The 25361-nt window shown below is 37.2% G+C and overlaps 1 protein-coding gene across 1 annotated transcript in view; it reads right to left on the bottom strand.

Annotated features, from left to right (window-relative positions):
- The window catches only part of PDE3B (phosphodiesterase 3B), a 94703-nt gene extending 69426 nt beyond the window's left edge, over window positions 1-25277 (bottom strand). The window contains exon 1 of the mRNA XM_026070328.1: window positions 23833-25277. Coding sequence (XP_025926113.1) covers window positions 23833-24867 — 1035 coding nt within the window. The 5' untranslated portion in view covers window positions 24868-25277. The remainder of the gene's footprint in view (window positions 1-23832) is intronic.
- Between the last annotated feature and the right edge of the window lie 84 nt (window positions 25278-25361).

Raw genomic sequence — 25361 nt, 5'->3', positions numbered from 1 at the left:
CCACCATTCACATGCAAAACAGAAAAACCATCTGAAAAACAGTAACCAGGGATAATCCACACGTTTGCATGTCATGAACTTAAACTATTTGAAACAGTCTTACGCAGTTCATTCCCAATTCTCTAAAACTAAAAGAACAGCAGCAAGTAACAACATGGTTTCATTCATCTCATAGTATTTTCCTGCTACTGGGAAAGGGACAAAGTCATTCCTGTGATTCCAACATATCCCATCACACCTCTCACCATGACAGCCGAGAACTGATTTGCCAGCTTTCTGATACCCCTGGGAAACAAAGCATAAATTTTCTGCTACTGTAGCTGGAAATAATCAAGGTGCTGTAGAGAACAACTGCCTGTTTCAACTGTTCTATACTTGGAGAATTTTTGAGGGGATGGAAAAAGAGTTCAACAGTGCTTCAATGGACAGCACCAGCAGAAGATTCTGTTGTCCAAGGGTCACTGCCGGTAAACCTCCCATGCAGAAACATTCAGAAGCCATTTGGGTATCTTTTAAATGTAACTTGTGATAAGAAGCAGAGACCCAGAAGCAAATACCCAGAAAGTGCCTTTACATAAGCTTAGATTGACAGAGAACCTGTCAGTCAATGCACTAAGCATGCATTTGCAGACTCCTAAGTTAGAATTATGCTTCTACAGTGCCAACTTTACCTCATATGAAAGTAAGACTTACTGGGAAACGGGGATGAGTAGGTATTCAATTTTTTTATTGTTGTTCTGATATCTGGTCTTAGGAAACAGTAGTTTTGAATAAGTATCTTTCTTCAGAAAAGTTAACTAATTACATTAAAAAAATAAACTCACTGCTGAAATAGCCAACACAAAATTTAAACATATATGCCACATCACTTGCTAGCAAAATGTGAACTTTGAGATACAATGACAAACATACTTCACTCATTCATAAGTTAATTTTCTTAGAGGAAAAAAATACCTTGGAACATCAGAAAGACTGTGAGGAAGAACAGTGGGAGTCATACTTATTAAAAAAAACTTTTGGTTCTCTGGCCATTCTGAGAAAATAAATTCAGTATAAATTCATCCTTTCCCTAGGAAGCAACTTTCTTTGCTACATCTTTTTCTTTGATGTCCATTTTACTATTCAGGGTTCCAAAGAAATAGGTTGTGACCTACTCTTCTACTTCTTGATATGTACAAGATAAAATAAAAATGACACAGCTTGCTTTTACATCCCAGCAACAGCAGTGAAGCATGTTAAGTCAAAAACTGTTCAAAAGCTTCCTTGAAACAATGGCCATTGCCCATCTTAACTAGTAGACTAATTCGGTTACAAAAAAGGTTGCAGTCTACTGTGAGAGGCTCATAGCATAAGCAAACTGGCCAATAAATGAAACAGCATTTCATTTATCTTGGAACCATCAACACTAGATAGTTTACTGTTCTTCAGTCTTTAAGCAGTTACAGAAACCAGCTAAGTCCTAAAACATGATAGGAAATACGCTGTCATGTTGACCTTTAGAAACTCATCTTTCTAAAACATGAATAAAGCATGTCAGTGGGGAGTATCAGAAAAGCAAATGCACTTTTTCAGAAAAAGGGGTAAATAGCTCTGTGAAAAGCACAGCTGAGGAAATCCTTATAATTTTAGTCTTATGACTAGATTCCCTGGCAACTTAGAGATGCAAGCTGTAAATGCCCATTTTCCTATTTAGGGTACTCATTCCATCTGTCTTGTGTGGCTTCTTCTGCCTTTCTCTTAATGAGGGCACTAGTAGGCTCTCTCCTCTACCTGACTTCAGATTTTCATGAAATTTACAGGAAATTTATTATTTAAGATGACTATACTCTGTCAAACTTCACTGAAATAGTGCAAAGGATTCAAAAGATACTAGGGAGGGATGATTACCTGACAAAAAGAAATTGTGTATGTGTGCACACTATCATATACACATGTAGGCACACCCATATATCAATTTGTATATATTTTAGGAGTGACAAAACTCTTGTGAAGGTACCTATAAATATTTACGAAATGTTAGGCCATAAGTTAATACAGGGTTATACTGTCAGTAAATTAACCTATAGAGGTACCACCAATTCAAAAAGAAAGAATAGTCACCTTAGAGGTCACAGGGAAAACACTAGATTTCTGTGGTAAGGGTATAAAAATTCCTTTAAAATTACAAATATTTGACAGCGTGGGACAGTGTCTTTTATTAGTATTTAACAGGAAGATAAAATAGAAGACAAAAAATTACCTCTTAAAAGCTTTCTGTCTTGTCAGGTAATCATTTACATAGCTAAAAGATGCTTTAACTTCTTGAAATGACTGCACTTTCAGATTTAGTCCAAATTCAGCTCTAAAGATAAAAAAATTATCTAAAGGAAGCTCAGCTTGGAGTTTACTAAAATGAACTGGTTAAGACCAGAAAAAGCTACTTAGAAAAGAAATGCTAACTCATTTACAGAATGGAAGAGTTAAAATTGATTTACTCTTCAATCAACAATAATTCATATCAGTGCTTGAAAAAAGTGAGGCTGAAACATTATTATAAACTCTGACTGACTCAAAACTGACTCAAACTATTACAGTCTCTAACATTATTATAAACTCTGACTGACTCAAAGACTGACTCAAACTATTACAGTCTCTATCACTCTATCACACTTAAACAGTCTTAATTGCCTCAGGACACAGAAAATAAGCTCCTAAATAGAAAATGTAGTTTCTCAGTGTGTATAAATGGTTATTTAAAATGGCCACAACTGATTAAAGTGTATGGTATGCTCCTTTGTTTAAACGGATCATGAAACTAATCAGAATACTAGACAACATGTTTTAAATATTGAAAGATAAAAGTTGCAAGTTAAGATGTTAAGCTGCCCATTTCAAAGGTTTTGGGAGATATTTTTGACACTGATAGTTTTGCTAATTTTGAAAGGTTGTGTAGCTGGTTTGAAGTTATGAGATTTCAGTGTGAACGTACATGGCACTTTACAATATTTAAACACAACATAACAAGTCAGTGATTAGATCCACAGATCCAAGAATGGGGCGGACAAACAAACATTTTATGAACATTTTACATACTACTACTCTTTTGAATGAAACACTTCAGAGACTCTGAAATCACTTCTGATTGATGCATGTTTGGGACCCATAGACAGCAGGGTAATCTTTACATTTCCCCAAACCACACAGGACTAACTGAAAAAAAAATAAATAAAATCAGTGCACAGTACATTTGCATGGGGAACAAAACCTTTAACATATAAGGAAGAGAATTTTTTGACTTGAGACCACCAGATAGTGCTGCATACAGAGTAAGGCAGAAAAGCTCAAATTAAAATTACCTAGTCTGGGCTTGATTTGATTCCCTGCCAGCATTGAGCATTTAAAGAAAACAAACTATGTTTCACAGAACACTCAACTTCTGACAGTACACCAGCCACAACAGAAAGTTTTGGCAAAATATCTAAGCATCATAGGCTACTGCTCCAAAAGTTTAATTAATCAAAAAGATTAATGGCAGAACAAAAATCAACACGAACTATCCACTCATATTCACCCAATTTCCTGAGTGGATTGCACAGTATGCTACAAGTTGTCTCAGTTATAGTGTTAGCAGTATTAGATATAGCTGTTTTAAAACTATCACAAACTATAGTCACTATACCTCTTTTCTAAAAGTGCCATAGAGTCATTACACCTTTCTGCAGTCATTATAATGGATGATTGCTAAGGGATGCTCTTATGCTCTTAAAAAGTGGTTCCCAGAATTTCTTGGTCAATTAATAATTGCCCTCTACCATTTCTAATAATGTTTTCAATTTAAAAGTTGTTTTTTTTTTTAAAGCTTTTCAGTACATTTCTGAGAGCTAGCCTTACTTATTAAAACTTTACAGGCAAAAGGTTAGGAAGTCCAGTGATAGAGGACCCTGCACATTCTTCATAATTCACACAGCACTGAAGAATAGATTATCTTGTACTGTCACAAACCCTCATTTTGACATAATCAGAAAAAGCGTTCTGACTCCATCTTCTGGCTAGGCATAATTGGTATGCAAGATAAAAAAAATCAAGCAAATTACTGATTAATTTAGCCTGATGATTCAACTTATATTAAATCAAAAATTGATTCAACTGAAATAACATTTAAATTTCAAGCTTTAATATTGCTTTTTGTTATCCAAGCTTGTTTCTTTGTTATGTAATTCAAGTTCTCTCTCAGGTTTATCATTCCTTTCACTTTCCTCCTACATCTCCTGTGCTTTTGAGTTTAATCTTTGACACATTCATAAAACCAGTACTTTTGTTAATATTTTGGTTTAAAAAATGCAAACTTAATCAAGGGTAGATTTCTGCTTCTTCTTCCTGGACATTACATTAAAAAAACAAACAAAAAAAATCAAACAAGGTGATGATAAACTCTCCTCTGTATCAGAAAAACATTATTAGTTGCACAATAAAAGATCTAATGTTTCAGATTTCATGAAAGAGCAAAGAAAAAAAAAGAAATTTCAAAGTGGCAGGACTGCAGATGTTTCACAAGATTTTCTCTCTGATCACAAACTACTAGCATAAGGCAGGACAACACTCTCAAAGTTTGCAATAGAAGCAGATATCTGAAGTCATTCACATGTACTCCCCAATAAATGAATTATTCTAAAGCTGAAATCAGAAGAATGGTGCATCTGCCTCCATCTCTCCATGGAGAGATCATCTCTCCAGGAGAGCAAGTAAACACCTCTACACAATAAACATACCATAGACTAAGAGTGACTATAAAAGGAGTAAGTAACACATGGTTGGACTGCACAATTCCGTATTATAGAAAATTGCAAACCTGACTGAGGCTGGCAGGAACAAAGTCATGGGACCTATTTGTCTCAAAGTTCAGTCCAAGTTTGAACTATTAATATGAAACAGTGCTTTTAGTCACATTTTCCTTTTTCTTGCTGTCATATACCTGAATTTTGACAACAAGAAAATTAAGAGCCAAGGAGGATTACTGCAAACAGTTAGATTGAAACTTCTTTACTGTAACAACTTTATTGGAAACTTCAAATACCTGCAAAAACAGGCAGAAAAATTATCAAAATACCTAAAAGCATCAGTGATGGACTGCTATCCTTCCTGACTCACCACAAGAGGATCTCTGCTTCTACATTCTAGGATAATAGCTTTTTTCCATTACCATATTACATACATAGTCCTATAGATTGAAGCACAATGGATCGCTAAGAGTACAAGACTCATAAGGTGACTCACAATAGTGTCCTTTACCAGTTCATTCTGTTCCCACACATGAATATGGTATGATTCTTTTACCATATAATCTTAAATTATTTTTCAAAAGAGTTCTCTGCCCCATTTACTGTACAAGTCTTTACCTTAGAAATCTAAATTAGACCTTTCAATTGAAGGACTTTGTGAAAACTTTGTATATAATATTGTATGTTGCACATTTGGTATCCCATCCGACTGAAATTGCTTAAACTGCTTAATACTCTATATTTGAAGTACCTGTTGCCATAATTGCAGCTAACCAATACTGAAGCACTCTGTTCATTCTTCTTTTACTTTAAGCTGACAAATGCAGAATATATAGTTCACCCAAGACATAGAAAAAATGTAGAAGCCGGGGGGCGGGGGGAGGGAAGGATGATATTTTGACTGATTTTTTCAGAGGCTCTAGCATCCATTCTTTTCACCATAGTTTCATTAGCTCTAAATCAGCATAACTCGGCATTGCCACAATAAAGCAGCAGTCCTGCCTTCCACCAGCTGCTTATTCCCATCCCTGTGTCACTCCCTCCCTGATGCAGCAAAAGCATTATTGCTGACACATAGCAAGAAACTACAAAAAGAACTGATTAGTTTTAACATGGATTAATTCCCCAATTTAGTTCACTGCATAGTCTCATGAATGCTTGGGTCAGCACAAAGAGGGACCATGTCAGGGCAGGAATGAGCAGACAGTGGTAGGAAGGACCACTCCTTTCAGTGGAAATGCCATAAAGTGCTCAGAGAATTGCAATATTTGAGTAGAGATATTAAGATTAGAAAAGGTATGTCCACAGGTCAAAAAAATTCCCTTTCTGTGACTACATAAAAATTAGTCTAAACTGAACACGGTTTTTAGCATCAAAAAACTATTACTAAGCATACCCCAACCCCAGGACTCAAAATTTTACTGAAAACTTGCATTGCAATTGTACCTCCCAGCTAACAAAAGCTACTATTGCACCACATATTTGAGTCAATTCTGCCATTGGTACAATCAACAAAACAGAGATAAAGGAAACAAATCAAAATGTTAAGGAAGAATGGGGAAGGCTGGAAAAAAAATAGAAGATATCAGAGACAAATACGAACAAGTCAGACTATTCACATCTCCTAAATTATTTTCTGATTTGGGATTCTTATTTTCAACTTTCCTTCAGTATGCAAAAGTGCAACCTTCTGTTGAGCTGGCTGTCTCATGCTCTGCTGTTCTACTGACAGGTCTATACACTTATTATATTAAATTTTCCTAATTTGTTCTATTAGCTCAAAAATTTGAGACACTATTCTTTAGATCAAAAGGTTGAGCCTGGCAATGAATATTTAGGTTAAAATGTTCAGCATTCCAAAATTAAAAAAAATGAGAGGTATGGAAAAGTTACTGATATCACCTGAGCTTAAAAGCCATTGAAGTCCTTGTCTCCAGTGCTTATCTCAGCAAAAACTACTCCTCTAAATAGCTGCTGTACACAGAGGACAACCTTTTAAATTGAATTTTTTATATAGTTATTATCCCAGAAGAAACATGTAGTGGGATATGAAGACTGAGCAAGAAGACCTGCAACTGTCAAAGGCAATGAGAAGGAGAAATGAGCTCTCTATTCCACAGGATTTTAATGAACTGTTAAATTCTATTGATGAATTGAGAAGTCTAAAATTCTGGGTAGATTCCAAACAGATTGAATGAAGGCTGACACTGAAGAAAATGGGAACAAGTTACTTGGACACATACAATAAACTGCAAAAATCACAAAATAGGAAAGGAAAACTTGTGACATGCCAGCAGATTTTTAAGGATGGCTAAGGCATGTAATTCCCTCTAGCTTTTATCCTCTAAAACCCAAAATGAACAAAAAAGCCCACTGACAGGTTTACTGCAGGCTGGAGTTGTGATCTCCCAGGGGTGGAGGTACAGAGAAACTTCATATTCCAAGGAAAGCGGCAGATTTTAATAGCAGGAGAAAAGGGCTAGCAAACAGAAACAAGTCTGCATCACTTTATTACTCTTAATAATTATGTGGAAATAAAACAAAAAGTTACTGGCAAAGACAAAAAGAAAAATGAAAAAAGGCCTGGAAGAAAATTATTCAAATTAGACAATGGGAATATTATGAAGTTCCATCTGTCTTAAGTCATTTTAATGATCATTTAAGAAATAATAATGATCAGAAAACAAAACAAAACCTTTGTATTGCTCAGAAAAGCATGAAAATATTTCTGACACACAAAACCACTATCAACACAAGGTGATCTGACTGCTGGCTATTTTAGCTACATATATGAAAAAAATGGACTGTCAGTCACTTTCTTAGTGTTTTCAGTTGTATTTTGTAAAAAATACTGCATCGTGTAAGAGTTACAAAGAACAATTTACTGACTTATATGCCCCAGTAAGAATAACAATCACAAGAAGATGGAAGAGACCTTTATCCCTTTTCTCTTTCTTTGTGCCCACCTACCTGACTGGTTCTAAAACATACAGAAAATACAGTATTAGAAAAGTTGACTTATAAAGTCAGGAGACTATGACAAGTATAAAACAAGCACCCAGGAATCTCATGGGACTTCCAGGACTTTGCTGAAAAAAATAAGCCCCCCTACCATAACGCCTCAAAGATTAAATAGCCAAATAGCTTCCTACTACTACTATCCTTCCATCTGTTATCACAGACTTATCTTTTGAAACATGCATCTATACCAAACTTATTCTGGATGAGAATATGAAATTCAGGAAATGACTGAGTGTTGTCTGTTCATGAAAACACTTTGAAAAGCGCTAACAAGTGCCAATTAAACTCAGCTAATTTGGCCCTCCTAGGTAGGAACAAATGAACTAGACAATGTTTTAAGTTAGACAGAAAATAAGAACATGATCCTATGATTCCCGTCTCCTTCATTGAAAAAGACAGACAAGGCTCACAGTGGGAAGAAATAACAATAAAACAAAATATTGAATATGTCTCATGTTACCTGTAGGCATTGCCCTACATAAATGGCAAATTACTGGACATAGACTCATGAAACCCGCTCAATCTGGTGACACCATAATCTGTATTTTACTGCTAGGAATTGAAGGGATAAAGAAGATTCAAGACAAAATTCACACTGATTTGAGATCACTGATTCCTATTTTTCAACACTTAGGTTACCTGTTTATCAGCCTTACAAATTTAAATCCCAATATTCATTGATTTCAATGCTAAAACTTTGTAAATTGCAATTRAGCTAAATATGAATGCATATCAAATAAAGCACATACCAAATGGTGGCCACATGTGATGACATGTTTTAGTGAGGCTGGATAAATCAAACAATTTTTACTATCAAAGAGAGTTGTTCTTTCTTTAGAATGGCATCCAACTGCTTTAGCCACAAAAACAAAACAAACAAACCAAAATCCCCCCAAACCCAATCTTTCATGAAAAGAATAGCAAGAACCCTGCAGAAAGATCCCAGGCTGGGTAGACAGTGATTACAATTTGTAATGCAGCCCCAATGACCAGATAACCATAGATGATGCTCAAGTACATTGTGAAAAATGCTCCCTAAAATACTGGATGCTAAACTCCACAGCCAAGTTAATCCATCATACACGTGCAGAAACAATATCCCGTGCAATCTTTCCAAAACTTGTATTCACTTTTTTTAATAGCTTTGCATATAAGCTTTAGATACTGACACAGCTCTAGCTTTTGATCTGATGGTTTGGTTTTTTTAAAACAAGGAAAGAAAATATGATTTTATATGGAAAAATACCAAAATAATTTGATAATCCTCGTATTCAAATATTTCAAAAAACTAACTTTTTAAGCTTCAAACACAGGAATATGCAAGTATTCTGTATTAACCTTGGCACTTCAACAAGTTTAGCTTGTAACTATGTACTATAAAACTAGTCTGTTAAGCTCTAAGTTTATTTATCTGTTTGCCTGCGTTAGATAATTTTTTTTAAAGTAAAACTGCAATGACAAACATTCTTGGTTTAATCTATTGGTCACTGCAAGATTTTTCCCTAAAAAAAATAATTTAGCTAGCTATAAGGCAACACTCATTAACAACATATTAAACCAGTTACAGTGAATTTGTTTATAGTTTTGAAGTTAAATGTAGAAGAAATCATGATTTTCCGAGATAAAACACATACTGCTTTCAACACTAGCTAGTTTATATTGGTGGCTAGGTAACCACTGGAAGTTACTGAATTTTAAATCAACATATGAAAAAGTCTTTAGAAAGAGAATCTGTTACTTTTGAGGTTACACCTTAAGTAACATTCATTTTGAAAAGCATGTTTTAATATATAACACTCCAAAACACGCAAGAATACTTTGGTGTAATTGCTAAAAAGGTGGTAATGTACGAAGTGATGGTGAAACTTGCGCAGTACTTTATTTTGGTAAACAGGGTTGAGCACTTTTGCACAAATAGGAAAAATTCTATTGTACATCTTTCAGAATCAAGCACAATTACAAAATTCTTTGGAAAGGTAGGCTGGAGAGTTTAAATACTTTCAGTTTATCCAAAGTAATATTTTGCAAATTCTCATGATCGCCATAGCCACAGTCACAACAATAGTTTGAGATGAAGCCAGACTTTTCCTTTGTTACAGTCAAGTTCAGCTTGCAACACTATCAAAAATAAAAGAACTGTAAGCTAATTGCTAGCAAGTATGACGCAAGCCGTTTCCTCGGTAACAGCCCAAGTTGCTGAAGTGCCTGATCCAGCATTTCCTCATCTGTTTGCACTCACACCAGCAGTCTGACAATGTAGTCACTGCATCCTGTTTCACTCAGCAGCCAGCAAAACATACTACAGTTAACCCTTGACTAACATCTTTACAGTTAACTTCTCATATCTATAAATCAACATTTATAGCAATATTGTATGTATGCATTTTTAATTTTCTTACACATTTGCAATAGCTGTGTACACTGCATTCTTTTTAATCAAAAAGAAAACGATGCGAAAGAACATCTTGAATATAAAACCCCTACATTTCAAAACAACCAAAACAAAAATCCACATAAACTATAGAAAGTATCTGCCATAAATTAATTAAAAAAACTTTAGTCACCTGCAGATTTTATATAAAACAGCTAAATAGCAATACCTTTGTAATTTTATAATTCCAGAATTTTCCTGATTTTATACAATACTTAAAATTCATTAGATACAAACTTCAAGAGAATTTATCAAACTACTTCTCATTCACACAAAATAGATGTGTTCATAAATAAATCAAGAGAATGTCTTAAGTTATAACAAAAGTTACTGTATACATAGAGAAAAAAAAAAAATCACATTTTGACCTAAAAAAATAGAAAGAGATAGTGTGGATCTCATCATTGCTGAATTGTCTTTCACAGGAAGTGCTGATTCTGGAATAATATCAGCAACAAAATCACACATGTTAATCAAAATATGCATGTACTGGTCTTTCTTATTATATGTTACACAAAAAAAGATTTAGATGATTTGGGGTGGGGGGTTATTTTTAAAAGCTAATTTGACTTTAGCCATTTCAGGACATGAATAAAAATGAAAAGCTATTTCCAGCACAGACCTTTTACATGCTGACATCAATGCTCATCCAATGTAAAACATAACTGCTTTCTGTACTATGGGATAATTACAGGGCACAAAGAAGCAAAAAGGCAAGATTAAAAGTCATATTCTTAGCATAAAAACTCTGGGTAAGGCTTCACCAAGGAAAAATACGCATGCAGTTTAGTGATGAAAATGTCTCCCACCTAACTGCTCTCTACAGTGCAATTTTAAGTGGGAAATCCCCAAACTTTCTAGAGCATACAAAATGACAGCCAGCTAGACTTGTCATAGCAGTTTCCTGACCACTAGGAGAAGCAGATATCAAAAAGGTGAAGGCGCAGGGAGCAGATGATGTTAGCGACTTATTTTTACTATTTCTTTCACACAGTCTTACTCATTCCGGAAGCTTAAGTTCATATCAAGTTCATATCAAGTTAGAACTGCTCTAAAACATTCCTGATTTTCCAATAACAAGAAGTCTCATTCTTTCAAATATATCATGGATTCTCCAGTTTCTTGAGACACCTTTGTGCTCAAATTTAGTATGTTTATTTATCCACAGTCTAAAAAACAAAATACCAAGTGTCAGGCCAAAAAGCTCAGGTGTACAAATGAGTGGCATGAAATAAAACTCCAAAGAACAGTATGCAGGTATGCACTGACAACTATGCTTATCTAGAAAACAAGAAACAAAAAGGGATACCATGTTTACATGATATAATCAATGCTCTGGTTTAGTTAGCAATTAACTACTTGTTAGCATTTCAGGGATTTTTTCCCTCTAAATGGAGGTGTTTCAATCAGCAGACTTTCCTACTCTGTTAGTATAGTTTTCCACTGCATCACTTTTTGGATTCTTCCCATACACCTGCAATCCCCTTTGTTCTGCTTTTGCAGTACCAGTATAGTAGGCAGGAATGACAACCAAGGCAGAAGAAAACTTGCAGCAATAGAGAAAAGGTGTCTATTGGTGAAGAAAATTTTCTTCAGTTGAATGGAAAACCAGCTAGAAAAATACATAGGAAGTAGTCTGGTACCTGATTATTGAAATTCTAAGGAGATCGAGGAGTTTCAGGAATGAAGAGGCAATGACAGGCAGAAAAGTTGTGATGATACGAGGTATGTTGAGTAACCTGTGGGGGAGGAAAGCAGGCCAGCAGAGACTAGCGAGACTTATGTTGTTGAGTTACCCTGGGATCCAAATGCTTCCCATTCCAACTCTACTCAACTATGGATCAGGGAGTCCTTTGAAACCTCTTCTCCAATCTGTGAACTGTTGATAATAATTTCCTTCTCCTGGCTCTCTAAGGTATGGGTTTTGTGGTGCTTGGTTATGTGACGACTTCTGGTATGCAGTTCAAGGCTCAGGCAGATTAGCCAAAACTAGAATAGATAATGGTTGCTGAGGAGGTCTTTGATAAAAATATTTTTTACATATCTGGACTAGAACCAAGAAGTGGATGAACATCCACAGACAAGTTCTATCAGAAGGCACTAAAAATGCTCACATCTAAACATGAACATAGGTATCAAAAGACCTAACATTTGAATTATTTAATAGATGTATAGCAAGACCATCTTGTATAGAGGGTTAGCCTCTATGCAACACTTGGAAGTCTATTCAAATATCGATGATTAAACGTCCTTTCCCAACAGTCAGAATTGTTGTCTGCTTTATAAAAATCGACTAACTATGGAATCTACTAGATACACACTTTCTCCAGCTCTGCCTTTTGGTATACTCTGACTGGGATGTGAAAAGGAAATTTAGCTCTGTGGACAGAGCTAAATAAACTCCCAAATGACATGCATGTCAAGACAGAGGCAAGAAACACTCTTTTTGTCTCTGGCTTTTCTTGGCTTATCCCTCTTCACGAAATCTGCAAGGCTACCACTGCAGAACATCTCAAGAAGTGTAGCAGAGCTGACAGGAAGAAAGTGACAGACCTGGGACACAGCTGGGAAGCTAACAGACATGCTGAGTCAAAGCATTACTCGAACTGGAAATAAAGTTCAGAATTTTCCTCAAAAGCTCTGCAAAAGTCTAGTTTAATTTGCCTGCCCTGTGGAGGCAAATAAAACTCAAGACAGCAGGATGCTGTAAGCAGAATGAAATACTCAATTAAATTCATATATGAACTTCAGTAATACAAAGATCAGGCAAAGTTTTTTACAGGACTCTCATATTCCAGGAAGGTACCTTTAAGGATACAAAATCTTCAGTGCTTTCCCATTGCCTTAAGTATAGAGGAGAAATGGAGTAAGATGTTTTGTATTTATTTTTGATGTGCAGTTTATTCCCCATTATCATTAGCCAGCTACCTACTCTTGCTAATAAATACAGCACTGGAGCTAATAACCCCGCTTCTCCCTCCCCACTTGCTTACAACTGGAAAGTGTTACGCCAAACAAGCAAGATTGCTAAAAGCCTTAGTCTTCTCCAAGCAAAATAAAATAAAATAAAACTAGAAAACCTTTGCCTCCTCTATCCAAGAAACAAACAGAATTGTTCTCAGCTTTAATAGATTCTCTGTAGGTAGCAAAGAACAGGCTCCTAGCTAGGAAAGTCTATACATTAAGAGCCCAGACCTTACAAATAAATTTGCACAGATAACAGGTATATGCTCATGAAAAATGAAGCAGGTGAGCAAACGCCTTGCATCTAACATGCAGAACTAAAAGAACAAAATGAAAAAAACAAAATTATAATATTATATATACACCAAGATAAATAATGAGGTTTGTAAGAGTATGTCAACAATAAATGTACATGTCTTTTCAAATGCAGTCTAGTTGTGTGCCATTTTTCAGTAATGGACATTTAATTGGTATTCAAGCATGAGATTCTAGAAACATTTTAATGTTATAAATGCTAAAGAAATATTTAATTCTACTTTATAAATTATAGGTTACCAAACATTCTACAGGAGTAAGTTTTTTAAAACAGTAATTTTGTTGATATGCTTCAAAAAAAAAGTGAAACATCACTTTTTCAGAGCATTTTTTACATCTTTGGTGAAGCTGCTCATAATTTTGAACCCAATTACATTACTGATCCTCTAATGCATAGAAAGACAGACTACACAGGTAAGAAGAGATGTTAAAATATTTTTAAAATTAGGAACAGCTAAGGACAGGAAAGGAGAAAGAAAAATGACATTTCAAAAGATAAAGACATGCAAGAAAGCAATTTACTATTTAATACTAATCTTCTGGAAAATTTTTTTATCTTGTATTTTGAAGGCCCAAATAATTAAAGAATCCTGTCCACCACTAGCTAGGTGGAAGGAACATAGCTTTAAGAATGTATTCCTTTGAGACTGTTAACACCTGCTCTAGAGAGCTAAGGTTATAAATTACATTAAGCCCTGTGAATTTTTGACAAGTGGGGCTATAGTCTCATTCATTAAACACTGTAAAACACACGTTCTTTTCCACTTGAAAGCTAAAATGCTGTGGTGACTCTAGGTAGCTTCCTACCAGGATACATGTTAAGGCAACTATAGAAGACTTACAAATCTTCAGCAATGAGATTTTAACACCAGCTAGTCTTATACAAGAAAAATGACATAACTATATACCTTTACTACTTAAAGGAGAAGTGTTACAGGCTCATTGTTAAAGTTGTACTGAATTTGCAGTTAATGCCAAGATTGTATCTCTTTATTTTATATAAAACAGCATAAAACTTTTCCAAAGTTGTAAGCTGCTTTCCTAAACAAAAATTAAAACAAAAACAAGCTGCCAATTTAATATGTACACATATAACATCAGTTTCTATTTAAATTTATCCTGAAGTTTTATCTTTAGTGATCTTAATAACGAGATGCACAAATTTCATATGTAAGCAGAGTTTTATTCAGTTTTAACAAGACTTGAGTTTGAAGTTTAGGGTCTTCTAAATGGTTTCTGATTTTTACTCTTCATAAAAAATTTTATCCTTCACACAGGGACTGAAATACTACTTTAATCTTGAGAGCATTTCACATAAGTCTGAAATAACTGCCATTGTCTCAGAGGGTCTGAAAACACAGGCTACCCTTAAAAGCAATAGCCAGCATCTACTGTTCATCCACACATCTAATAGGACCTCTGTTCATCTACTCATGTTTTCTTACCTCCATCTTGACATCAGAAAGTCACCTGCAAACCAATTCTTTCCAAGTGTCTCTAAAAATTTCATTCTTCACCATTGAACAAACAACTACCAGTTATGAAAAATAAAGCCACAATAAAAAGACTGGTCATTAACACAAAGGCTGTTTCAAAACCTTCTTGCTTAGACAAACTTGTTCAACCAGAAGCTCCAAAGGAAAAGAAAAGTTAGATTTTCAAAATTACTATGACAAGGATCCTTCTGTGGAAAATTAAAAAAAAGAAAAACTAATTAAAGGTTTTCTATCAGTACACAGAATAAATTTACAGATGCTTGTAATCAAAATATTTCAAATTTACAGATGCTTGTAATCAAAATACTTCAACTGTGCCATAACAGCACAAATGCTGTCATGTAGAGGATTTTGATCACTCATTTTAACTTTATATAGACAAACCACTTTAATCATTAGAAAGATCGTAAGCAACACTGACTTTTTACTATTAAAAAGAAAACAGACAAGAGAATGCCTAGATAATCATCTATGTGCTTAGTCAATTGAAATTCTCTCAATGCAAATTTCATTTGAAACTTCCTTTGCAAGTATGTTTCAATGATCCAGATAGGTACTATGCACTATGCCCCCTCAAAATGCAGAGTGAGTTAAAACAAGGACAGAAAGAGAACACACATGGGGTAGACAACACAAATTTGTATTTTCTTGCAGTGTATTTCATATCTTAACTCTGTCCTATACTGACATATTAGGAAGAACAAAAGCCCCTCATGTAATTAATCCATGTATTTATTTAACCCAGTCTATAAACAACAATACACAATTGATAAGCCTGTGTGGTTCAATGCATTTTTGTACAGATTCTCTCAATGGAAGCAGTATAACCCAGATCAACCTAGATCTCTATCTGGGCAAAGTAAAGCCTGCTTCTCAGACAGTCCAACTAGTCAAGTGGAAAAATGTGCTAATGTGGCTTTACTTCTTCCAATCTGAGCTAATTCATTCAGTGCCAGAGTAGATGGCATTTCACAGACACAGCAGGATTTAAACATTTTCAGCGTCCTAATCACACCTTCAAGTTCGAACACAGATTTCCCTCCCCTACTACTCACACGTAAGACCTTCGCTGCTTGTATCTAAGAAAATGTGGCTTAAATCAACTGAAACTGGTGTCCAGATTATGCAGGGAGGATAATTCTAAGGGACTGGAAATGTGTAAGACACTGTGGAATTGCAAGAATGTATATCAAAGAACCTGTGAGTGCATTTATGCATTATGCTGTATGGACGTCAAACCAAATGCAATTGAGGCTAGTGCAGATATTAATGAAGAAAATCACTTAAAACTTCTCTCAAATGCATTTTCTTTGTATAATTAAAGCAGAAGTATGACATTGAATTTTATTAAGTACTAATGATGTCTTATAAATACAAAGATCAATCCCTGCCCCAGAGGAAGTTCACAAAAAGTCATTTCTTGTCTATCCCTTGCAAAAGGGACAAGCTTAGCTTCCAGGAGGACATCCACTTTTATGAAACATATACACTGGAAGGTTCCTTGGCTACTGTGCATCTTTCACATAGAAGATAACCACTGATCCTCAGATATCTCTACATCAACAATCAAATGCTGAAAAACAGTAACTGTATCAGCAATTTGCTTGAGAGGATATAAGCTGTTCTAAAGAGTCAAAAGTACTAGGAAAACTCACTGATACCCATTCTTAAAACTGTATTTCTTATCTAATGTAACTTAGTACCAAGAAATTTAGAATTCCTTTAAGAAAATCTGCCAGACAGAAAGAACAAAACTATACTCCTGAAGAAGCAAATACCTATCGCCTAACAGTGTTCAGGAAATAGAACTGATCTGAAAACAATCTGTGATTGAATCTGTAACATTAAACTGACTAAGAAAAACAAAAAGGAAAAGACCTTTAGAGACACTAAATCTAAATATAGGCCTTTAATTTTAGGTCACATTGGAACAGAAATCATGCTAAAGATACAGTCTAGTGCAACTATAGAGTCTAGTTTAAGAATGCCCTTTTTAGCCTTTAATTTAGCTCCCATTGTGTTAAAAGTGTTTAATCTCATTTAAAAGAAAATGTAACATGACCAGTAATGAAGGTTAAAAGAGGCACTCTAATACAAGGATCACAGTGCCTATGCAGGGAGTCACATCTGAACTGTTATCTCAGTAAACTGATAAAACTTTCTTCTGCAAACCTTAAGTCTCATTCACTTCCAGAAGACTTTAGTCTGTATTATGAACTTCTGCTGATTAAATTATACTGACTGTAAATATAAATAGGCAGGTGTGACATAGGCTTGCTAGCAGGAGCACCTTACATTGGCACAATTGCTCCAGAGAGGGGAAAAAAATAAAAAGCACTGAGGTGGTTTGGGCATAATGAAAGTACTCACCCAAAATTAAACAACATGTACATTTCTCAGTTGCTATTAGCGGCATGGATATAGCTAAACCAATGTACCTATACTGCTAATTCATACCAAAATCCCCTGGAACATTCCTCACAGAAGCAGCACGATCTCTCAAAAACAGATCCAAACCATCCAAATACAACTTAATGTGGTACATTTTCTATCGTGTCTTGAGTATCTTAAAAAAAGGAAATTATCTAAGGAAAAGATAATTTTCACATTCCATAAAATAAGCTTTTATTTATCAAGTGAACAACAAATGGAACATCTGCTCCAAATATGCCTTTAACTTAGTGAAGATATTTGAGTTTGCACAAAGAAGCATTGAGGCCAGCACCCCCAATACTGGGTAACAAAACTTAATGGGGTTACTACTCAATTAGTCATTCAATTGGAAGTAATGGTCAGCACTGGTAGTCAAAAAGGTTGGGCAGGGCAGCACTGGACTTCATAAATACCAAAGTAGTTTGAAGTGCCAAATGAACAGACACACATACAAAAATTACTTAAATATCTGTGCCCTCTTCTGTCCCTCCTCCATTAATTTTACACTTGTTTCAGAGGAGCATGCTAAATTAAAAAACTATGAAAATGTAGGGATGGCCCATGAGAAAACAAACACATCAAAGCATACCACAGGTCAACAGCTGTCTTTATTTGTATGAATTACGTCCGACTCCAAAGTTGTATGATCCATTTTCAAGCACAGACTGCTTCTGGAAACTATACTTTTATTTTAACAGTCATTTAGTCATACAGTCTCTAGAGTTTCTGAAACACCTCATTTTCCTCATGCTCACCAAAAAGGCCATGCAGTTAAATAGGTCTTCCTTAAGGACAAATCTCTGACCTGCTTTTTTCACACTTCCCCTTCCCAAACACCATCATCCATTAGCTTATGTCATGCTATCATGTGACTTCTTAGCATTGGTGATTCCTGTCTGTTTGGAAGACTAATTTTCTTTTGGTTCCACTGGATCCTTAAAGTTATTGACTCTTTTTATGCTTTGCTAGCATTCCCTCATACATTACAAAGTCTGCCCTGCCCAGTCCAAGCCCTTATCCTTTAATTTGTCATTCCTGCTCTTGGGTTGCAGAAAAGTCTTTTTTATTAAAATGTATTGTTGCATCTTTCCATCTTGCTAAGCATTTCTATTTCTCCCAATGGAAAAAAGTCACATTGGAACTCACCTTCTCCTTTTCCCCTTGACTCTCACCTCAAACTATTTCTTCAACTCTCTCTTCCCATAGTTTTATCCTAGAAAAAATGGGTGAGATCCCAACAAATTACTTTATAATCTGGGCCTCCTGTGGTTTGCACTCCCTTCTCATTCACAAGCCAGAAGCTTCTCACCTGTTTTCCTCCACAAGTTTTTCCGTCTGTGACAGGAAAGATTACATTTTCCAATTCCCCTCTCTTTTCCTTTTCTTTGCATAGAAGCATAAGATTTACTCTTTTGCATCTTCAACAAGTATTTTATGAGCACTGGACTCGATAGCTCTACACTCAGTGATTTGCTTGAATGATAGCAAGGCTGCATAAAATTTTCACTTGTTAGGGGTCAGAAAACCAAAACAGGAGAGAAAGGAAAAAAAAAAAAAGGTTTCAAAAATTCACTTCCTAACAAAAGTCAAAAAAGGCACAGGCTTTAACAGAAATTTTTCCACACAGTTGTGGTATTCACTCATGACATGAGACACTTGTGGATTCTCAGGGTTCAGCTCACACTGCAGACTTGCCCTCTATAAGGACACCCTCTCTGGGGTTCCTCTTCTCTTCCTACTTATTTTTTCATAAAACTTGCTAGAATTTGATATCCTTGAAACTTCTAAGTCCCCCATATTCAGTTGGTTCAGCTAGTCAAGTTCAATTATTAGGATGATACTGGCAGGCATATACATACACACACATAGGTTATGTCAGCAGATGACACTTTTCCTATTTGACCCCTTTTAACTCTCTTTTCTTTCATATTTAACCTCACAGAACATACTGTTCACAAACCAGAGTCTAGACATAATCTCTTCCACTGTCATTCTAGACACTCTCCTGTGAACTTTTTGTTCCTAATCTCTACAATTTTCTTGCAGAAGTTTAAACATCTTCCTAGTCAAAGCTGAAAATTAGTACTTTATCCTGTTAGTACCATTTGACACAGTTAATCACTCTGTTGTTGGAACCTTCTCCTCTCCTTTCCAACTATCACTCCAGTCACTCCTGTAATAAAACATCCTCAACATCCCACCATATTTCTCCAGCATTTCCACAGCAGTTGTCTATGATGTCCTTCCTTTCCCCCTCTACATCTTATCTCCAGGTTAACAACACCTGCAGAAACATTCAACCCCCTTTGCTACACTGATGATTTACAAATACATTCCTTCACTTTTGACCCACTACTTCTGTTCAAAACAAAACAAAAAAAAGTTAAGTTTTGGATATCTAAAAACCAGGTTAAGCTAAACTCAGCTAACAGAATTCTTAATTGTGCTCAGCCTCCCTAATAACATCCTCTGTCATTTTCTGTGAACTACAGATATTGTAAAAATACATAGTAACAGGTAGCTTCTGCACTAGAAAGCTTTCAGCATTCTTAAGTACTCAGGCTGTAATAATTTGTTTCACAAATAGGAAGCAGGAACAGATATAGATTGTCTAAGCAAATGAAGAATTGCATTAATTTTAAGTTACATACGTATTTTAGACTAATTGAGGTCTGATCTGTCTAAGGCAATCCACAAAAGGTACAAGATAGCTAGGAACTGAAATTGGGGAGATCTGGGGTTAATCTAATAGCCTAATCACATGACAATTCTTCCTATAATTAACAGGGTGCAACATGAAAGTGTTATCCATGAAATATGCCAGCATTCCTACACCTTTGAACAGTAAGTCAGGTAGCTAGAAAAAGAAAAGGCAGCTCTGTTTGCAGACTGTTTTGGACAAATACCTCACATATAAAAATCAGAAAGACCTATTCTTTCTGCAAGGAAAAATATGCATTTTAGAAAGTTTTCTTTTTTTTTTTTGGACTCATCTAAGTTCCTGTGTATGACTTCCTACACATATTCTCTCTCAGATACCTGCTCACCTGCATGTTAAAGGAAAAAAAAGTTTTATTACATTATTTTTCAGGACATGGATTATTTACAAGAGCTGCAGTACTGACTAGCACCTTTTAGATTCCCATTCCTGAATTGGCTTTCATGGAGAAAAAGAAAAGAAAAAGAAATGGAGAGCTAACAGCCAATGAAGAAAAATCCTTTCATAACAGTAGGAGATTAACATCCAATTAACACATGTAATCAAAACACTGTCTTGCACAAAATTTGTAACACCAATCAATAAATACTGCAAGCATACTACTAATATGCAATTCCTCCCTAGGCCCAAGATGAACACTGCAAAAAGGATGCAAAAAGCCTGTTCACTGCTAAAATCAAGCAAATTTCAGTAAGAAGTGTTAATACAGTAAAGTTCAGAAAAGAAATAGCACCTGTGTAACTTTTTTTGTTTTAATTTTAGCCATATCACATTCTGATCTATATGCATTGGTATTTACATGTTTTCACAATGTTGTTTAGATATACCTACATAAAAATGTAAACATATAATAGACTTTTCCCTCCCAAACTACATTGTTAGCAATATGTACTGCAGGAAACACACACACATAATAAGAAGTTGCAGACTGATGGCTAAAGCAAGCATGGATTTCATACAACAGGTAAGAACAAAGGTAACTCAATTTAGCAACTTTTCAGCATTATAGTTGCCATATCTGACCAACTACGGAAAACAATGATTCAAATATTTAGCATATAGATTGCTCAAATCAGAAAGCATTTACAGGATCATGCTCATAGGGCCTGTTTCTACCTCTGCCCCAGAAAACAGTGACAGCTCCATCTGATTCCAGTGTGTCTACTACTGGTTGCATATACATGGAACTGCTCCCCCCTCACTCTCCATGCATGCAGATATCTTATAAATATTGGCTTAAACTAATTAGTGAAAAAAACAGTCAACCCAATATAATTATTTTCTCATAGTATTTAACTAGACAGAGTCAGGCATAATTTCAAATCAACAAGTAACTGAAAACTTATGGTCAATTTCCCTGTTTTCCCAAGAGTAACTCAAAGCTATATCTATCTTTGTTTTTACCTGCTCCTGCTTGTAAAGGTTCAATCCACATTAACAATCACATAAAATACATCAACTATAACCACTATAGTAACTTAGCTCTCATTTACCAAAATATTCATGCCCTAGTGAACTTATAGCACATTCCTTGTATTCCACTGATCTTTCTAACAATGCTCATTAAGCTTGTTATGTCTAAACACTAATATTGAAAAAATCATTACAAGATTGTATAAAGATCTGCAAAACATGCAATCAATTTTTAAAGAAAATTAACATAATAAATGCTCTCTGCAGAGCATTAAGTGCATGCTTTCCTTCTGTTTCAAGGAAACAATATAAAAAGCTTTCAGTGTTTATTCAAATAAAGTTGCACACTGTATGTTTACTTCTCTCCTCACAAACACAATTGACATTTTATCAGTTCTGCAATGTCTGATCTCTCTCCAAGACAGACAGGACATCAGAGGATTTAAACTGTATTATCCTTACAAAATCACCCCCAAACTATTGTATAGAACATACATCTATGAAGCCCATTTAAACTTTGCATAATAAAGCACAAATATTTACTGTAAAGCATAACAGACTGTTAGGAAAATAAAGTAGAGAACTTCTTTCTTGTTTCTATTTGCTTCTAGTGATTACGAAGATATCAAATTCTGGATGTCTACCAAACAGTTACATTTTATTAGGAACATGTATGATTTAAGTACACTCAAAAAAATCCATATGTTTAGTTATGGTTGACATTTATGATATTTCTTAAAGAATAGTTAATGCATTAACTTGAAATACACACCTGCTTTTAGAAAGTGAGCTGAATATCAAAGGAAGCATTTAGTAACTTGCATAAGAACAAATATCTTGTATCATTTAGAAAGGTTAATGAAAGCAGTTATCACATTTGTTGTTTTTTTTAATATCGCAGACAACTATGAGACAAAAAGAGCATTTACTATCTAGAAGGGAACACAGTAGAGAAAGTAAGTTATTATACAATATTCCCAACATATCTTAATTGGTATTAAAATATTTTAATGTTTGTTTCATAGTAGGTATTTAATAATTCAAAAATCTATTGAATGAGTTATTTCAGCATACTTGCACTTTAACGTTTTTGGTAAAAAACAACTACTGGTGGATTATTCTAAAGTATAAATGCCGGGGAAGAAACGCTCCAAAACTACTCCACTGTTTCAGATTCACCTCGTATTTCCTCAGAGCTATTTCATGGCCATCACAAGATGTGCATTATGGAATATATGTTAAAGCAGAATTAGAGAATTTCATTTAGGATCCATGAATTTCAGCCACAACAGAAGTAGATGGGGGATTCTGCAGCAACAATCACTTCACAGAAACCGTTCACTTGCACGTTTATTAAAAACGCTCCCCTTATTCTCCCTCCTATAACGGGCTGATTATCCACTTCCAGCAGCCTCGGGCCAATTCCATCGGCAATACAACTTGATGTTCCTGGAGTTCACGTGTAATTTCCCAAATATAAACAAACTCAACCCCACATGGGGGTTTGCACTACAAAAAACAAGACTCATTGAAAAGTTTTCCACGAGGTAGAAACCAACAGAGTTCCATTCAAGAAAACTGAATGCTTCGGGCATCTTTCCAGACTCTACTGAACAGCTCTCTCTCTTCAGTAAAAAGAAGCTTCTTAAATCAAATCAACCGAAACTTAATGTTAACCTATTTGGAGTGAGGAAGAGAAAGGTATGCGGGAAAGAGAAACAGGAGGCAGTAATCTGCAAGGCAGAAGGACAACCACCACTCAAACATCGCCAAAAATTGTGAAATAATATCCCTCAAAATCTGGTTTTTCTTTATCACTTGACAATAATTTTGTCGATAGAAAGTGGGAAGAAACTGCAGTGCCGTACAGCTAGAGAGCTGAGGTTTCTTCCTCTCGTAAAGTCTGCCAGAAGCGGAGGAGGTGGGCTTTGGAAAAGAAAATCAAAATAATAAAGTAGCTGATAGCCGAAGGTGCTTTTTTTCAAAGGAATAAGATAACATTTAAATATTTAAGATCGTACGAATAGCGAGCCAGCACTCTGTCCTACTGCAAACATATTATTATGATTTAGCTCCTATACAGACACAAAGGATAATACCAATTTTGCAGAACCAAGTTGAGGAACTAACACATGCTAAGGAATTAATATATTCCTCTATTCCTTTAACAGGAGTTTGACAGTTAGCAGACATCCAGCACACACATATACAGAAGTTAGGAAAAGCGAGTGGCGCTCATCATTCCTCAGAAAAGTTTCTCCCTCCACTTTTGGAGAAACTTACCTGCTCTCTGGAAATGCAAGGCAACGAGGGTCTCCTATACATTTTGCAGCTGCCATAGTAGCTGGCCGAAGTTTCCCCTAAGGATACGCAGCTAGATCGCCTCCTGGGTCTGATCACAGGCACTTTTTCCTCCACGCTGGGCAGCCGTGGGTGGTGATGCTGGTGGTGCGCTCCTCGGCTCTGAGCCGAGAAGATGCCGCGCTCCCAGCCGCAGAGTGCCAAGAGGCAGCCTGCCACCCCGACCAAGCCGGCCAACAGCGGTCTGAGGGCTGGGGGGAGCGAGTTAAGGCTGGTGAACGACACCAGCCAGACCAGGCTAGAGAAGACCAAGATCAGGAGACTCCGGCGTAGCTTCAGGGACCTCTGCAGTAGGGTCAGCGCTGTCACCGAGCCCAGCATTGTCAAGAGCCTGCCTGCAACTGTCTGCAGCTCGGCGGGGTCCTGGGACTCCTCTTCGCGCCCCTCCGCAGGCAGCAGCCACTGCAGCGCCACGAAGTCCCCCGAGAAACAGCAAACGGGCAGCGCCAGCAGCCACCAGCGGGTCGTGCCGCCGCCGCCGCCGCCGCGTTCCCCGCGCTTGTCCCGGGCCAGGTGGCAGGTGAGGAAGAAGAAGGCACACGCGATGCTGAAGAGGGGGCTGAGGCAGCGGGACAGGCAAAGCAGGGCGCGCAGCGGCCGGGGGCTCCGCCAGCTGCTCCCGTCCTGCTGGCCCCCGGTGCTGCCCCTGCCGGGGAAGGCCAGCAGCGAGAGGACGACTGCAGCCAGGGCGCCCAGGCTGAGGAGAGCCCGCGAGGAGGAGGAGGCGGCGGCGGGAAGCAGCAGCAGAGAGAGGAAGCTTTTCGGGGGATCCTGCCTCAGCGGGGTCGCGCAGCTCTTCACGTAGCCGTTCCGCATGCTCTCCGGGCCGCCGCCGCCGCCGCCGGCGAGAGCCAGGGGGGCAGCCGCCCCGCCGTCCGGCTGCTGGTAGTGCTGCGGGAGTTTGCTGGGTCCGTGGTGGGAGGCGGCCGCGGTGGCGGCTTCTCTCTCTTCCCTCATGGTGGTCGGGGAAACACGAAGGGGGAGGACGGGGGAAAGGAGCGGGTGGCGCTAGCTCCTGCCCGGCCGTGCCTCCCTCATCTCCTCAGGAGAAAGGCGCCGGGCTGAGCGACTTCTTCCCCCCGGGCGGCAGCGTCCAGACCATGGTGGGTAAAGACGGGAAAAGAGCGAAAAGGTAAAAGTCTTTCTCTCTCCCCTCGCAAACGGATCTAGCGAGAGGGACTCGCTGTCGCCTCCCAGCGCTCACCGGCGGCAGCAGCCGCTGGCAAAACCCCGGCGGGCGTGGGAGTGCAGCGAAGAACAGCCCTCAAATCAGTTAATCAGGCCGCCCGCCCTGCCCTCGCGCAGCTACGCACGGCGCGCGCCTGGGCAACGGTTGCGCGCTAACGGCCGCGCGCTAACGGCCACCCGGCAGCGGTCGCTCTCTCCGAGCGCGCGGGGTGGGGTGGAGGGAAAGGAAGGCGTTCCTGCCGGGCGCACGCCGCCCTCGCGCG

Source organism: Apteryx rowi, unplaced genomic scaffold (assembly GCF_003343035.1).
Source record: "Apteryx rowi isolate R43461 unplaced genomic scaffold, aptRow1 scaffold_107, whole genome shotgun sequence".
Taxonomy (NCBI): domain Eukaryota; kingdom Metazoa; phylum Chordata; class Aves; order Apterygiformes; family Apterygidae; genus Apteryx; species Apteryx rowi.
Note: the sequence above shows the minus strand (reverse complement) of the source record. Positions and strands in the feature narration are given on the sequence as shown.